The 12,922-nt window shown below is 38.8% G+C and overlaps 1 protein-coding gene across 2 annotated transcripts in view; it reads left to right on the forward strand.

Annotated features, from left to right (window-relative positions):
• GNAQ (G protein subunit alpha q) overlaps positions 1-12,680 on the forward strand; it is a 313,102-nt gene extending 300,422 nt beyond the window's left edge. The window contains exons 7-8 of one of the 2 annotated variants that reach the window (XM_041744379.1): positions 7,294-7,518; positions 8,798-12,680. In XM_041744379.1, coding sequence (XP_041600313.1) covers positions 7,294-7,484 — 191 coding nt within the window. In that variant the 3' untranslated portion in view covers positions 7,485-7,518; positions 8,798-12,680. Of the gene's footprint in view, positions 1-7,293 lie in introns of both variants that reach the window. The other variant, XM_041744377.1, reaches the window with a different exon arrangement.
• Positions 12,681-12,922: the final 242 nt, after the last annotated feature.

Consider the following 12,922-nt stretch of genomic DNA (forward strand, 5'->3'; position numbering starts at 1 on the left):
ATATTTGCTTTTCTGTATTTAGGGGCTCCGGTGTTGGGTACATAATTAAACAATTGTTTTACCTTCTTGATGGATTGACCCCCTGACCGTTATGTAATCCCTTCGTCTCTTGTTACAGTCTTTGTTTTAAAGTCTGTTTCATCTGATATAAGTATTGGTGCCCAGCGTTTTTTGTTTTTTTTTTTCCACTTTCTTTTGTATGGAATATTTTTTATCTGTACTTTCACTTCAGACCTAAAGGCACACACACACTGAGTCTCTGGTAGGCAGCATTTAGAGACGTCTTACTTTTTTCTCTATTCTGCCATCCTGTGTCCTTTGATGGAACATTTAGACAATTTACATTTAAAATAATTGTTGATAGCTATGTACCTAATGCCGTTTTTTTTTCTTACTGCCATTTTATTAAAAATTTTTTGGTTGTTTTTATTCTCTGTTTCTTTCTTTTGTTCCCTTCTTCTCCTTGTTTGCTGTCTTGTGATTGCTGACTCTCTGTAGTGCTATGCCTGGCTTTTTTAGTTTTTGTGTATCTGTATTCCAGGTCTTGGGCTTGCAGTTCGAGGTTCGAACATAACATCCTAAGTATGTCGTGGTCTGTATCAAGTTTTGATGGCCACTAATGTTTGAACACATTCCAAAAGATCTTTTTTACTCACTCCTCCAGTTTATATATATGTTATCCCATTTTACGTCTTTTTATTCATACTTTTTTTTTAAATTATGGCCTTTTCCACTTGAAGAAGTCACTTTAACATTTCTTGTAAGGTCCTTTAGTAGTGATGAAGTCCTTTATCATTTGTTTGTCTGGGAAACTCAATATCTCTCCCTCAGTTCTGAATGCTAACCTCACCAAGTAAAGTATTCTTGATTGCAGATTTTTTTCCCCTTTTAACATTTGAATCTATCAATCATGCCTCTTTCTTCTGGATGACCATATACCTGCTGAAATATCAGTGGATAGACTTAAGTGATTTACCTTTTATGTAAATTTTTGCTTCTCTCTCGCTGCTTTTAAAATTCTCTTTTTAACCCTTGACGTTTAATTATTGTGTCCGTGGGCCTCCTTGGGTCCATCTTTTTGAGACTCTATGCTTTTTGAACCTAAAGGTCTGTTTTTTCTCCCTTAGATAAGGGAAGTTTTCAGCTATTACTTCTTTGAATACATTTTCTTACTCTTTCTCTTTTTCTGGTGCCTCATAATACAGACATTTGCTTGCTGGCATTCAAGACATCCCTTAACCTATCCTCATTTTAAAAACATTTTTTGTACCGCTGAGCTTGTGTCCTTTCCATCACTTGGTCTTCCTTTTTTTTTAATATTTTATTTATTTATTCATGAGAGAAACAGAGAGAGAGAGAGAGAGAGAGAGAGAGAGGCAAAGTCACAGGCAGAGGGAGAAGCAGGCTCCATGCAGGGAGCCTGACGTGGGACTTGATCCCGGATCTCCAGGATCACGCCCTGGGCTGAAGGCAGTGCTACACCATAGAACCTCCCAGGCTGCCCTCATCTGGTCTTCCTTATCATTAATTTGCTTTTCGGTGTACATTTTTTTTCATTCCAGTTATTGTATTAATTTTGATTTTTTTTAATACATTTTCTCTCTTATTGAAGAATTTCTTACTGAGTTCCTCTACTTTTCTAAGCTGGTGGGCATCTTTATGACCATTAAACTCTATCAGGCATATTGCTTAGCTCAGTTTTAGTTTTTTTTGTGAGGTTTGTCTTGTTCTTGTTTGGGGCATATTCCGCTATGTCATTTGGCTTGACTGTCTATGTTTGTCTCTATGAAGTAGGTGGAACAACTATGTCTCCTAAACTTGATGGGATAGTCTCGTGTATGGTTGCCCACTGTGTAGACCATGTGTTTGTGCATGATGACTTTTTGCCAGAGCTGTGGCTGGCATGGGCTGGGGATCCCACAGCACTGCATGCTGGGGTTGCCCTGGTGGGATGGTTGGAGCTGAAGTGGGCATGGATGGGGGCAGTCCTGGGGCTCTTACAGGCAGCACCTTGGCAGAATAGTTAGATCTGAAGTGAGTACAAGCTAGGGGATCCCAAGGCTTTCCATGTAGAGGGTGCCTTGGCAGGACATTTAAATTTGAAGTAGACATAAGCCGGCATACCCCAGGCAGGATAACTCAAGAGGAAGTAAGTGCAAGCCAGGGGTCCTGGGCCTGTAAGCACAGGGAGCAGTCCCAGGGCTCTCTACTCAAGATGCCCTGGAAGAACAATTGAAGTTCAAGTAGGTGTAATCCGGAGTGTCCCAGGGGGCACTATGGCAGGGTAGCTAGAGCCAAGACAAGGTACAAATCTCAGGGCACTCTAAGGTGCTTCCCACAGGGCTCCCCAGGGTGCCCTGGCAGGGCTGCCATAGGCAGGGTGGTAGGAGCCTAGAGTGTTCCTGCATGCTTAGCACCCATGCCCTGTTGGAGTGATGGCTAAGGCTGTAGTGAGCAATGATCAGGGGTATTCCAGGGTGCATAGAGCTAGGCCAACCTTGGTGGGAGGGCCAGGGCTGGTGTGGGCTAGGGTCCCACGGCTCCTTGAGGCAGGAGGTCAGCTAGGGTACCCACAGCCTACTCCCATCAAGGCGGAGGGATACATCAACTGTGGCACTCACCAGCCCCTCTGACCAGGAGACAGTTCCAGCAGCTCCCCACCTTATGGCAGGTTCAAGGGCTGGTCCCTTTACATTCTATTTGCCTTTATAACCCACAGCATTTTTCCTGTGCCTATGGACAGACAGATCTACTTACAGTCCCTCAGTGCTATTCCTCTCTGCCACAACGGGTAGCATTAAGGCTTGGGGTTCCCTTCAGTACCCTGTCTTCATCTCTCTCGCCATTCTTTGTGTAGTCTATCAGCCAGCCCTCACTTCTTCAAGAGGATCTGCTCTAGCAGTAAGTGTGGCCTGGAGGAGGTGAGTTAATGGTCTTCCTGTGTCACCAACCTCACTCTTGGGTCCTTTACAGAGAAAGCATGCCAAACTCAGGTCTAGATGATTAGTAGGTCAGACCACAGCTTTGAATGTCACAAAGTTCCAACTCTGCCACTTAACTGCCATGGTGAGCTTAGACAAGTCTATTCAACCATTCAGTTTGCTAAGTAGAAAAGAATTAAATAGAATTGCATATAGGTCACTTACCGCGATACCTGGCAGGGAGAAGAGCACAAGCCCAGGTGTAGCTATCGTAAAGATGTAGGGAACAGGTGTGTATGACAGACTCCTCTTTAAATGAGATTATCAATGTAGGATGTGCAGTAGGTATCAGTTCAGCAAGCTCCCTCAGAAATGCAATTACTTAAAAAAAAAAAAAAAGAAAGGCAATATTCAACTGGCTTTATAGCTTTGTGAAGTCACAAAGCTTTGTGAAGTCCTTAAGGAGGGGGTTTGACTCATCTTTTCATCCCACGGGCATTTGGGGCAGGGCCAGCTCACAGAAGGGGAACTGAATTTCCCTTCTCAAACATATCTAAGATCCTAAAGGTGGGCAGCTTGCAATAGAAATGTTTGGGGGATGCTATCAGGCATTAGAAATAGAACTCTCTGTAGTTTGTCAGCAGTGTGCGCTCCTGTCCATTCTCCAAGTACCTTCTCCTTTGTGCTTTCCTGTTCCTTCAAGACCAAATGCTTTCAGGATACCTGGGGGGCTCAGTGGTTGAGCGTCTGCCTTTGATTTAGGGCATGATCCTGGGGTCCTGGGATGGAGTCCCGCATAGGGCTCCCTGCAGGGAGCCTGCTTCTCCCTCTGCCTCTCTCTTAACTCACCTCCTGCTTCTCCCCTGCAGGGAGCCTGCTTCTCCCTCTGTGTCTCTGCCTCTCTCTATGTCTCTCATGAATAAATAGAAAATCTTAGGGGAAAGAAAAATGCTTTCTTAGCTGAGACAGTGTTTTCATTTTTACCCCCTTTTTATTGGACACCAGCCTGCCACTCAGTTATAAATGCCAGACTGTATCCCTCACTGTTTTGCGGAAACTATAGAAGTAAGGAACTTGGTGTGTCACTAACTTGGTCTCCAACAGCAATGGGCTAGTCTTTAACCACAAGAGGTACCTGAATAAGATGGGCATAAAGCATCTGACTTATACCTAAGCATACATTTGCCTCTCTCTCCTGAAAGAGACTTTATTTTTCCCCAGAGTTCAGTGAGAACCAGCAAGTGGGGAATGATGCCCCACTCTGTACATAGCACCCCTGTTAGGCCAGCAGGTTTTCAAGATGTGCTTGCATGCAAGACGACAGGGGATAAATACAGCACAGCCTGCCCCATGGAGCAAAGTCGCCAAGGCTCAAGCTACTCCATGCAGTACCCACAGCACACCACACGTGGGTTTGAATTTTTTTTTTTTTTTGCACCAACAAAAGACTTTTTCTGTGATACATATTTTGGGTACTTTTTTTTCCTTCTTTGCCATGTCCTCATGATCTCTTTACCTATGTCTTTCATCCAGTGAATTTCCCCAGATTCCCCATCATTATGAGCATTTCTTCCTTCCAACATGTGTGCATTGCCAAGGGCTTAAACTGTGAACATGTTTTTTTTTACTGTTAATCTCCATCAATGTGCACATAACGCACAGAGAACAGAGAACTCAGCCGTGGAGAAAGAAAAAAAGACACTTATTCACAGAGCAAACACAGCTGTCATTTCATACAAAGCCCTTGTAAGAGCTGCAACTAAAAAAATTCTAGGCCGACTCTGCAGTGATGTTTTTATAACAAACATGTTTCTAGTATTATGAATTTCACACTTCCACATTTCTGCACGTACAAGATCTTAATCATGATGAATGCCATTTCTGTATTTCTCTGCAGGAAGAGAAATTACCATTTCCACATGGATGTGAATTGCAGAATTGTTCATAGAGACTGTGGAATCCTGTGCCTGCTAAGATGGCCATAATGATTTATTTGTAGTTTGTGTTTATTCAAATCATATAATTTATGCTTAAAAACCTAATATATTGCAAGTGCTCTTCGCTGAACTCGGTCCGATCTAGTTGTGATAGTCTTTAGGGTTTAAGTAAAAATAGCCCTTTTTTCCCCAAATAGGGTAAATACAAAAATCAAAGGGAACTTCCATCACAAGCCAGAAAGATGGGGTTCCTTTATGAAAATGAGAAGATGCTCCAACCCCAACAATCTCTTAGTCCTAGTTTTAAATATTCTGTTACTGCTGTGGAATTAGTTAAATCAATAACACCGAGAAAGTTAGGACATTATACTCATGGTATTTGTATGGCACTTTCATTATAATACCAGCCTTCTTGATTGCTGACAAAAATTTCTATTCTGGTCACTGAAGTCAAAAATGTAAACGTTACCTTTGTTAATTCTGCAAATGGGAATAATCCATTTGTCTTCATGGCTCTTTCCTCCCTCCTGGCAGGGTTAGATATAAGCTTACAGAGGTAATCCTCACTTTGCAGTAAGGCTGGTTTGAAAAGTCTTCAATTTGGCCATCTAAAATTCGTGAAGCATTTTGTTAGAAGTGATAGGCCCTGTCAAGTTTTCATAGATTTCTTTATCCCAACCAATAGATAACGAGAATATTGATAGAAAAAATGGAAGCTGTGGACCCCAAGAGGGTCTTGTCAGACAGAAGGATGTGGAGTAGGAGAAGGTTATAGCATGACTGCCATCTTTCTTAGGATGGAATTCACTGGAAAAGATGGAAATGTTACATATATAGGGCCTCAGAGACTAATATAGATGCTCAGTAGTTGATAGGTGTAGTGTTTTGATGTTACTCATTAACATTAATTTCAGGATCACATTAATACATTTATCAGGATCTACAAAATAGTTATTTTATTTTATTTTATTTTATTTTATTTTATTTTATTTTATTCAAAATAGTTATTTTAATACAGCTCTACTGACCTATAACTCACATGCCATGTAATTCACCCATTCAAAGCACACAGTTCAGTGCTTTTTGATATATATCTTACCATAATTTAAAAATCTAACAAAATTTGTCATTTTAACCATTTTAAAGCATACAGTTCAGTGACATTAATTATATTCACAGTGCTGTACAGCCATCACTATTCCCAAAACTTTTCATCACCCCAAACCATTAAGCAGTCACTCCTCATTTCCCCTTTCCCCAGCTTCTGCAACTAACTTCTAATCTACTTTGGCTCTATTAATGTTCCTATCCTATGTACCTCATATAAGTGCAGTCATACATTTGTTCTTTTGTCCGGCTTCTTTTACTTAGCCTGATGTTTTCAAGATTCACACAGGTTGTGGCAACTTTTCTAGGGCTGAATAAAACTCTGTTGTGTGTCTCCTACCTCTTGTTTATCCATTCCTCTGTAGATGGCCACATGGGTCGTTTCCACACTTTGGCTATTGTGAATACTACGCAGTGAAATTCATTGTCCAAATAACTATTACAGTCCCTGCTTTCAATTCCTTTGGATATATACCTAGGAATAAAATTGCCAGGTCATATGGTAATACTATGTTGAGCTTTTGGGGGAACTACCCAATAGTGCGGCTACACCGTTGTACAGTCCCACCAACAATGCACAAGGGTTCCAGTTTTTCCACATCCTTGCCCACACAGATTTTTATACTTTTTTTGATGACACCCATTCTGGTAGATGTGAAGTGGTATCTCATTGTGATTTGGATTTTTATCGAAGATGAATGATCTTGAGCCTCTCTGCACATGCTTATTGGCCAGCTGTAGTTCTATTTTCTGAATATTAACCTCTTACCAGATATGTGATTGGCCATCCATTCTGTAAGTTGTCTCTTCACTGTCTTGATAGTGATGCACAACTTTGACGCACAAGTTTTTTTATTTTGATGAGGTCCAGTTTACCTATTTTTTCTCTTTTGTTCCCTGTGATTTTGGTGTCCTATGTAAGAATTCATTGCAAAATTATTAACTAAGTTTTTAATATATCCTGGTAAATATCTCACAATCCTAATGCAAGGCATCTAGGACATCGTTTGGCATGGAAGAGACCCTGAATAAATCTAAGAAAATATAAGCCAGTCATTCTCATCACCACATATAGTGCATTGAAGACTACATAAATGTGGTGTGCCCAGCAGCAGCAGCAATCTAGAAGCTAGACAGATGGATGGTCAGATAGCATGACAAAGAAAAACAATTACACACAATATTGTTGGGGATGGTGATGATAACGGATCAGATCCGCAGTGTAGCTGTCCTGTCCATGGCATCTTTATTGAGCCAGTCAACACTTACTGGGCAAAGGCATTAACACATCAGCTGACGAATCGTCCCTCTCCTCCCTTGGCCAACAGGACCCCAGAGAGATGCCCAGGCAGCTCGAGAATTCATCCTGAAGATGTTCGTGGACCTGAACCCAGACAGTGACAAAATTATCTACTCCCACTTCACATGCGCCACAGACACCGAGAACATCCGCTTTGTCTTTGCTGCCGTCAAGGACACCATCCTCCAGTTGAACCTGAAGGAATACAATCTGGTCTAATTGTGCCTCCTCAACACCGCCCTTCCCTTCCCTGGTGGGCTATAGAAGCTGTACAAGAGGGACTGTATTTCTGTGGAAAACAATTTGCATAATACTAATTTATTGCCGTCCCGGACTCTGTGAACGTGTCCACAGAGTTTGTAGTAAATATTATGATTTTATTTAAACTATTCAGAGGAAAAACAGGATGCTGAAGTACAGTCCCAGCACATTTCCTCTCTCTCTCTCTCTCTCTCTCTTTTTTTTTTTTTTAGCAAAACCTTGTGACTCAATGTATTTTAAATCCCCAGTCATGCACTCACCAAGATAAAAGTTGTTTCTTTCTCTTCTTTTTCTTTTCTGTTGAGCAAAACAAAGCTGATTGCCCTTTCCCTAATCCGTACCCCCATCCTGATTTTTCCTGGGTTACAACGGCCTTCGCCCTAGTCCCATTCTTGGCCAAGTTTTTCTCCCAAGTGATACAGTCAGGACAGCATCATTTGATTTAAGCCATCAGCATTGGCTTGATTTAAACGTTTGTAGTTTTGCTGAAGGATTCTAAGTGTTAATCCTGTGGTTTTCAGTGTATGGCTCTGGATACACATAGAGAGTTGTTTTATATAAATATATTGTCTTGCCTCACTTTGTGCTGGGATCGTGGATGCCCATCTTATGGTTAAGTGTCATTTCTTTTGGATTTCTACCTTCAGCCATAGCTTAGTCATCAGAGATATGCACAAGTCAGTAAGGCAAGAGCAGAGACACACAGTTGTTTTTTTTAAATGCCATGTGCCATGGTTCTTCTAACCTTCCTTCTTCCCCCTGCCACCCTCTCTTTAAATTACAGATGCCAAAAACTATATATATATGCCAACAGACACTACATTACTCCAATGGCTGCTACCCAGACCCAGAACCTTTTCCTTAGGTTGTTCTTAGCTTTCCCCTTCTTGGTTCAGATTTTTCTTCCTTTTTTCCCTTAGTGTTTGGGCCATCATTTATTATGGCAGTGTGTGTTGCCAAAGCTGGCTTTCATAAAAGAAAAGTAATAAAAATTTAAAATATAAAAGCCAGTCTTTAAAAATGGAAGAGAGTAAGACTGTGAATCCTAAAATAATTGGCTGAGAATGACCCTGAAACACCAGTCGGTAACTGTAAATTCGATTGGCACGGTCCATTCTTTTCTTTGCCCTGAGATCACATTGTTTAGCATCTGTTCCATGTTGAGTGTCCAAATCAGCAATGTAAAAAAAAAAGTGTCTTTGTGATAGAACATGAAATCTGCTTCTATCTCTTCATTTAAAGCCAGTTTTGCTCTCTTTATGTTCTTTAAGGTCAAGTGGGTCTGCCAAGAACATTGTTTGAGTATTCTGACACCTCCATTTGCAAAATCTGAAGTTATTGCTGATTTACCACCTTTGGATCTTTTTAAAATGGTGACTGGTTAAAGTGGAACCTAAGGAAGACTTTTGGACTTAACTCAAGAGTAACCTCTCAGTGTTCTATAGAACATGAATTTATGTAACTGAACCTACTAGGAGAGAGATTTGGAGTTCTCTATGTGCAATTTTTCAACAAATGCAAAAAAAAAAAAATACAGCACATGTATTGATGAGCTTCTGTCAAGCAGCTTGAGTTGAAATCTGACTTAAGAAAATAAATCAAGATTGTTTTAAGCCTGCTAGGGGGTAGGAATTAGGCCATGACACTGGTCGTATTTTAAGTATTGTACTATTTGGCACAAGTCTAAACTTCCATATCAATCACTCTTTGGGAACAACAAAGGAAGAGAGAAAATGAATGGCTTCTTAGATGAGTACAAGAGTTCCTAAGGAGTAGAATGTTCTCCTTTACTTTCCCAGCCACAAACAACACAGGTTACTTTTTCACTTTGCTCAGAAAACACCTGTAATTTAAGTAAGAACCAGACTGCCTGTAGGTATAGTGCAATTCTGAATGCTCTAATCATTGTACATATGTCTCTGTTGAGATTGCAGCATCCATACTGGCTTTGTAATCATTAATTTTTTTGGCAGATTGAATGTGCTGTATTGATATGTATCTATGTAATTGTATGTCTTATAGCTAATTCACATTTTGAATAATGTTATTTTATTTACTTTTTTTAAGAGAGGAGAATGTAAATTTGTCAGTTTATTTCTGACTAGGGATATTTTTTTTTTCCATTTAGAAAAGAAAAAAAAAATCTTACTATCGTACAGAGCGGTACTAGCATCGTGCTGTATAAAATCATTTGCACATTCCTGAGTAGAGGTATACTGATAAGACCCAAAGGTAATTTCATAGCAAAATACATAAAATCAGTTGGAGCTTTTATACAAACATGGAAACCAACTTTGTAGAACTTTTGCCATTTGACCTAGGATTGGAATATGAGCTTTTATACGATTCATATTCTTATTTGGCAAATGCACAGTTTAGTATTACCTCTCTGATGGCCTTTATTAGAAAGGCAGTTTTAGAAGCTATTGTGATCCACTAAGGAAATGTTTTAACAGCTAGAGACCACTGCTTGCCTAAAAGGGCAATCTTAAATTTGGTGCAGCAAAAAACAAAACAAAACAAAAAAAAACAAAAACAAAACAAAAAAAAAACAAAAAGCAAAAAACAAACCAAAAAAACAAAACAAAACAAAAAAAAACAAAAAACAAAAAAAGGAAAAAAAAAGAAAAAAGTCAACAATAACATTTGAAGGCCTACAGTGTGTATAGAGAAAACCTCATCACAAGATCATAAGTGTTACAGTTTTAGGGAATCAAGATATTCTATTTAATAGAGCTATAGTAGATGTAGTCGATTAAACATGATCTCAAAGCTCGAAGATGTTGAGCAAACAGGGAAAGATTGTTCTATTTGTCTTTATGGAATTGGGATGGAATTGCTATGCAGAATTGAGGTTTGTGGCTTCACTGTGTGCCGTAGGGTGCATGACACGATCCCTTTCTGTTGAGGAAGGAAGAACTTGATCACCCTATCTGCAGTGACGCATGGAAACCTAATTGTATCCACACTAGTCAATCGAAGCTAAAGAATTTTCTTTTCTGTTTCTTTGGGGTTTTATTGAAGGGGCTGGGGGTGGGAAGGGATTCTTTTCAGTTTTGTATAAAAACAAAGTTTACTCATGCTTTCTATTATATTGTGATTGCAAACATTAGAAGCGTGTGCCACTGGACTCCTGTCATTGATGCTCTAGGTAACAGAGGCCTGTGGCAAGTTTTTGGTGACTTGGGCATGTCTTAGTCAAAAAGAAAAACACAAACACCTTTCTTCAACATACCAAGGCAAGCAGCCATTTCATGACTCACTTAACACATTGCAGTGTACCAGTTTACAGATAATTTTCCCTCTTTTGCGTGACATGGCAGTTCCAAACCCACAGAGAAGTCCTCATTTATAAATTGGAGGTTTGTACTATGCCTTACAGAGCTTAAATTCAGAAGTTTGTGCCTCATATCTGAAACAAAGGGAAATAATACACCTATTCAAAAGTCAATAAATCCCCTCAAAGTTTTTTTTTTCTTTCTTTAAAACATTTTCATATAAAGAGCTCTGTTGAATGTCATGAATAGACTGGGGGAAAAACAATCTTAGGAACCTGCATATGTTGTTTACTAGCATATGACATCTGCAAAAGGTATTCGAAGAACACCTGAAACTTGTTTTGTTTTTTGTTTTTGTTTTTGTTTTTGTTTTTTGTTTTTTTTTGTGGATTAACTAGCAAGCCTATTTAAAAAAAAAAAAAAGAAAAAAAGTAATTCAGCTAAAGGACAATTTACTTTTTGTACTTTAGACTATCTTGACTGTCAAGGTGTATGAACTGTAATTTTAAAATTTATACTGCCACATGATTGTAAATTTTAGTTGTCTTAAGTTAGGAATTGGTAAAAAGCTATTTATGCTGGATTTGGGTCAAATGACTTATTTGCAAAAAATAATAATAATGGGAAGAAAGGGCTGTATAATGAGATACTGCAAGACTCAGATAGTGGTTGGAAATAATCTTCAAAATTACCCTCAATTTCCCTTTGTTTTCAGTTTCTCAAAGAAAAAAAAAAACGAATGAAATGAAATATAGAAGAATGTTAACCCATATCAAAATAAAGTGTACCCAAGTATTGTAATGTATATTGCTGCTCTTCTTAAAATTAAATAAGGGTTTAAAACCACTCAATTGGTAATTGACAACATCTCAATTGATTCAAACAAGGTGTTGCTTGGTATACATTACTATTTGCTTCCAAAGATCTCTCTTTGGTTAGAAACCCACACAAAAACTAAAACTTGTAATATTGTATGTTTATCTATCTCCACATATTTCCAGCATATGTAGCGTTAATAGGCCTGTCCTGGTAACTGTGTGTTTGGGATTTCATTTTTGGTTCCACCAAATTAGGAAAAGAAATGGCTCAGTTGTGTATGACTAGTTAGAGATTTTTGGAGCCAAACACCTGCTGTTTCGTAGATACCTAGTACAGAGTCTAAACTTGTCATTTGTTTTTCCTCACAGAGTAACCACCCATTCATTGCTGTCTTCCCAACTTCCAGTGATCTTTCAATAACTTTCTTGCCTCTAGAATCATCCGTTCAAAGTATGCATACATGCCTAGCACATAGTAGGTGCTCAAATATTAATTTCCTTCTTACCTCCCTTATCATGTATCTTCCATTTCCCAATATGATTCCAACCCAATAGTAAATGACATTTACATGTAATGAAAACACCTATTGGGCTAAATTGGATCTTACCTGGATAAAGCAATTCTGACTTTCATATAAGCTTTGGTAGATATGAAAAAAAAAAACAGTGAAGAAAATATTCTTTGCTAGAATATTTTCAAGTTTAGGAAGAGAGATGGCAAATTGTGTAACATTGTTCAGGTTACTTTGACTGAAACACATGTTTTTGGTAGATTTCTTTTCCTCAAAGAACTCTAAATACAACTTCTTGCTGGATTCTTCATGTGTCATCATGTTGGAAACCCTTACTAGACCTATGTATTTAGGGAGTTTTGTCAGAAAACATTTTTAACTTGCAGTATTTAAAAGAATCATATTTACTGTTCTTAAAATGTCATTCAAATGCATGTATTGTCTATTGTTTGGGGATGGGAACTAGTTTTGCAAAAAAACACCTAATGTTGTATAATAATGCCCCAATGATCTTGCTGGTTAAAAATACAGTATTTTTGGCCATAATTTTGTACTACAGTATTCTTCATTCTTGAGTTTTGCTTCTCTTGAGGTTGCTTCAGCCTCTTCTAGAATGTTTTTTATTCTAGGGAGTATCGGAATAAATTTTTCCTGTCCTAAAATACTTGATGCTGCACATGCATTGTCCAAGTAGACAGGCTTAGGAGTTTCTAAGCAAACATAAAAAAAAATCTTTTCCATTCTGTATATAGCTAGATTTTAGTCTTCAGTGGAAATATTTGTACTGA

Source organism: Vulpes lagopus, chromosome 2 (genome assembly GCF_018345385.1).
Source record: "Vulpes lagopus strain Blue_001 chromosome 2, ASM1834538v1, whole genome shotgun sequence".
In the NCBI taxonomy this organism is placed as follows: domain Eukaryota; kingdom Metazoa; phylum Chordata; class Mammalia; order Carnivora; family Canidae; genus Vulpes; species Vulpes lagopus.